General features: G+C 40.1%; 1 protein-coding gene across 1 annotated transcript in view; it reads left to right on the top strand.

Moving 5' to 3' along the window:
* The window catches only part of Polr3C (RNA polymerase III subunit C), a 14,263-nt gene that overhangs the window by 6 nt on the left and 9,257 nt on the right, over positions 1-5,000 (top strand). Inside the window, exon 1 of the mRNA XM_027379870.2 lies at positions 1-184. This exon is cut by the window's left edge and continues 6 nt beyond it. Coding sequence (XP_027235671.1) covers positions 38-184 — 147 coding nt within the window. The 5' untranslated portion in view covers positions 1-37. The remainder of the gene's footprint in view (positions 185-5,000) is intronic.

Here is a 5,000-nt window from a genome sequence, read left to right as displayed (position 1 = left end):
CTCTTTACCACATTTGCCTGCAACCATAACAAACACAATGTCTTGTAATTTGCAGAAGTGCTGCTATAAGATCTTAAATGAATACTTTGGAGATATTGTTGCTAGAGTTGGAGATGCACTCTTTCAGAAGGGATTAAATCCCCTCAAGGTGATATGTGCACACACTAAATTACCATATTCAAAGGTGAGAAATGTTAGATTCCCGAAATTTTATTTTTTCCCCAATTATTTATCGATATTCTGATATTTCAGTCTTTTTATTGATAATATAGCACCTTATTTACTATTTCATGTCAATTTCCTATAGTGTATGCTATTGTATTTCAATTTGCATGTATTTATTAATTTTGTTTCATCTGTCACAATTCTCATTAGTTTCATATGGAAATTTTTTCGGTAATTTTCTATATTACCTTCGCCTCTCCGATATCCATGATTCTGGTATCGTTGGATTCCTCGCACTCTGTACAATCCAAATATGTAGGTGTTATTGCGCGGAAACCCCCCGTTAGCAGCAAACTTGGCCCCGATAGCAGTCGTGACGATGTCGGAGCGGCGGACATAACATAGCAATTTTGACGATTTTAGTATTGTTGGATTCCTCTCTCACTGTACAATCCAAATATGTAGGTTTTATTGCAGGGAAACCCCTTGTTAGCGGCAAACTTGGCCCAGATTGCGGGGGTGACGATGTCAGAGCGTCTGACGTAATATAGAAAATTATCCTAATAATATAAACTACAGTGAAAATGACCATGGTTATTCACATGACTTTCCATTACAGGGGTCTGTGCCCCCTGCAACCCCCCCAGGGAGGGCTACCGCCCCCAAACCCCCGCCAAGGAAACAAAATATCCACTACATATTCAAGGGAGGATAGAGCGCACAAGAACTAGATGCGGAGCCGATAACCCCTACCATAACCTAGTAGGAGCACCCTCCACACTCAGTCATCGCGTGGCTATGGTGAAGTACTGAACGCGGTGGTTATTTCGGTTAGGAATTTGAAAATCGTAGTTCTAGGGGACGGGAAACTTGACCTTGAGGCCATCAGTGTAACATCGAGAGAGGCGCAAAACCCGCCGACGAGGGTGCTCTTCTGTTCATGGTATACCCCGTTCATCGTGATTATACTACAATCGTCTCTGTATACAATGCTGACTATGTCAAGGTTAGTATGCTGATTCAGTGGGATTGTTACGAGGTAACTGTAATACGTCCACCGCCCCGAGATCGACGATAATTTTGTAATGCTCTAGCCTGCCGGGAATATGTGGTGGAGGTTTTGTTGCTCTAGCCTGCCAGGAATATATGGTGGAGGTTTTGTTTGTAATGCTCTAGCCTGCCAGAAATATGTGGTGGAGGTTTTGTTTCCTTCCTGCGACCCCCCCTGTGGGGAGTACGCAGGGGGCACAGCCCACTGCAATGGAAATTCACGTGAATAACCATGGTTATTTTCACAGTTTGTTATATTATTAGTGTTATTTAACCCCGCATTTTCCCTGGAACCTTCTATGCCCTCCCTTGCTATCGGGGCCAAGTTTGCCGCTAACGGGGGGTTTCCGTGCAATAAAAACTATATATTTGCAATGTGGACAGTGAGAGGAATCCAACAATACCAAAATCGTTGGTATCGGAGAGGCGAAGGTAATATAGAAAATTACCATTTTTTCTAATGTGTCCACATTATAGATCGCGATGATATCGGTATCTTTAGATTCCTTTCACCGTCTACAACACATATATGTAGGTTTTATTGCGCAGAAGCCCCTCCAACCCCAATATTCTTGGCCCCAATAGCAGGAGAGGGCATAAAAGTAAACTGATACTCTTTATGGCATAAGGTGCACAACTCAAAAATGAAGGAGATACATGACAGAGAAGAGAGATGATAGACTTGGCAACGCCGGTCCTGCATGGCAAGTGTACGCTCTCTCCTGCTATGAATACGTGGAGGATTCTTTGTTTATCTTGGTGGTAGTTTGGAGGCAGCAGCCCCTCATTGGGGGGTCGAAGGGGCTACAGCCCCCTGCATCAGACAATGTAGTGACTGATTCAGTGTATATTATTTACATTTTACCACACGATTTCCCTGTTACCTTTCATACCTTCCCCTGCTATCGGGGCCAAGAATGTGGGAGTTTGGGGGGGTTTCCATGCAATCTATATATTTGGAAACTAGACAGTGAGAAGAATCCAACGATGCCAAGATCATCAGGATCCGTTATGTGGACGTATTGGAAAGAATTACCCACATTATTTTCTAGAATTTGTATATCTTAGTAAAGTTCCTTGATTCACATAATCCTTTATCTTTCTCATTTCTTGTTGATTCACCATTAGCTATTGGCTCTATCCATAGTTCCATGCCTGCCAGAACTTCAGCAAACATATCTCCTTGTGGTACATATTCGGAATTCCTTCGTATGACTGATCATAACGGTATTGGCATCGATGGATTCCTCTCACTCTTTACTACCCAGATACAAAGTAATTATATACCCACAATCTTGGCCATTATGGCAGGGGAGAGCATGAATGGTAACAGGGAAATTGTGGGGTAAGATACGAAAATATAAGTAATATACAGAGAATTGGTCAATACATAGTCAAATGCAGTGCAACACTTATCCTGGACAAGAAAGAATCCTCTAAGTATGTATGGCAGGATAGAGGATAGGGTATACTTGGCATTGTTGCTCCTGCCTGTCAATCATATGCTTTACCCTGCCATGAATACTTGGTGGAATTTTGTCTTTCATTGTTAGGGTTGTGTGGAGCATTAGCACCTCAGGAGGGAGGTTGTAAGGGGCATGGCCCCCTGCATTAAACAATATAGTGACTGAAACTGTATATTATTCATATTTTACCCTGCAGTTTCCCAGGTACCTTTCATGCCCTCTCCTACGATTGGAGCCAAGAATGCAGGGGTTTGGGTGGGTTTCATGGCAAATGTCCTACACATTTGGGTAGTAGATGGTGAGAGAAATTCATTGATACCAATATTGTCATGATAGGTCATGTGAAGGCAATCAGAATATTCAGTCTCCATGCTATATATTCATGCAAAATAAAGATTATCAGTAAAATTATGGTGTAGTTTCAGTTTTGCACAGCCAACTTAATAAAGTAGATATTGCCTGTAATGGATAGGACAGATAGAGGACACTTTTCATCTATGGTATTTTCTTTGACAGTTGTTTAGAATATGTGTATGACCAATCACAATGATAATGGTATCGATGGAAACCTCTACCCCTCTTATTACCTATATATATAAGACATTTGCAGCAGAACACCCCCACACCTCCACATTCTTGGCCCTGATAGCATGGGAGGGCATAACAGATGCCAGGGAAATAGTGGGATAGAATATGAATAATCTATGCAAGTTACAGTACTAGGATAATAATGTACACAGAACAAATTGATATTTTGTCTAATGCACTCCTGCGCCCCCCAAGTCCTGCAATAGAAGATAAAGAATCCTCCATGTATTCACAGCAGGGTAGAGCATACGACCAACATATGGAAACTTGCCAAGTCTGGTTTGCATACGTAGTGCTGTACATATGTAGTGGATTCTGTGTTATCCAGGGCAGGGATGGAGACTTGCATTCCCCCCCCCCCCCCTGGTTTTAATATATAGATTAATTCTCGGTATATTTCTCATATTTTACCCTGCAGTTTACCTGGTACTTTTCATGCCCACCCTGTTATGGGGCCAAGATCATGAGTATTGGGGAGATTTCCATAGCATAGTTTCTATATACATGGGTAGTAGAGATTGATCGGTGATGCAAAGGTATTCTGAATATCTATCTTTCCTTTGCAAGTTGATAATAAGAAAGTTGTGCAACATGTATTGCTTTGGTAGCAGGCAAAGAATAACATCAGAAATACAGAAAATAAGTTGTGATATGTGCAGAGCTCAACCTTAGCACTAGCCTGACGGTCATTGTCTAGTAAAACCAGCAGTAGCTAGTAAAATACACTACTTAGCTAGCCCAGACTAGTAAAAAGTAAACACTGGCACATGGGGCATGCTGCAAAGAGTAGACCTGGAACTTGATAGAGTAAGAAGTTACAATAAATTCATTGATCTCATAATTCAACTTAACAAGCCAATGTTTGATTAATCTTGTGTTAAATTCAATATTAGGGCTAGTAAATCTTGCTGAGGGCTAGTAAAAAACTCAATTTACTAGCCTGATGGATTTGTTAAAAAAACCTTAAGCACAAGCCCTGCATTTGCCTCATGGAGAATAACTCAGTACCCATCAGGTGGGTGTCTGGGACAGAGCCCCCGGTGGAGAAATACAGTTCACAGCTTGTATAATTAGAAGAAACCATTTTGGGTTAATTTGGTAACTTTACTATTATCCATATTTCTAAATTGCCTTCTGTGTGTTGACACCTGTTTATCTGCCACTTCCCTCAAGCTGGCTAATGCAACTTCAGCACCTACTATTGCTCTGGCAATATGACAGACAATCTGAGCTTTGAAGTGAATACAGGCTTTGCAGTGTACATCATCTTGTTATTCTTCTGTCTTTTTTCTGGAGAAAAGTTCTTTATTATTTGTAGTTGGCTGCATAACATCAAAATTGGCCTTATCTATATTAATTTCATCTATTTAGGCCTAAAGACCATGGTTTCTGCTAGCATTGGTAACCAGAAAATATTGAAAGGGTAAAAACTAAATTTGTTGTAATTTATTTATTAATTGATTGATTGATTTTTATTTACTTTTTTTCTGCATTTTTCTTAATCATCTTTTCACTAGAAAAAACACAGGATGTTCATATGCAATGATGATCCAACAACAGATTGCTTTCATTTAATTATCCTACTGAAAATTGAAATTAATTTTAAATTGGTCTGTAATGTTTTAAGAATAGGGTCTTCAAAGTGCAAAATTTTTGGTTTTGAGAAAACTGCATTTAAATTTTTATGTATTTCCCTGAGCCATAGTGTTATGGATAGAGTTGTTAAAACAC

This window comes from Penaeus vannamei, chromosome 29, assembly GCF_042767895.1.
Source record: "Penaeus vannamei isolate JL-2024 chromosome 29, ASM4276789v1, whole genome shotgun sequence".
Classification (NCBI taxonomy): Eukaryota; Metazoa; Arthropoda; class Malacostraca; order Decapoda; family Penaeidae; genus Penaeus; species Penaeus vannamei.
This window is presented reverse-complemented; position numbering and strand designations above follow the sequence as displayed.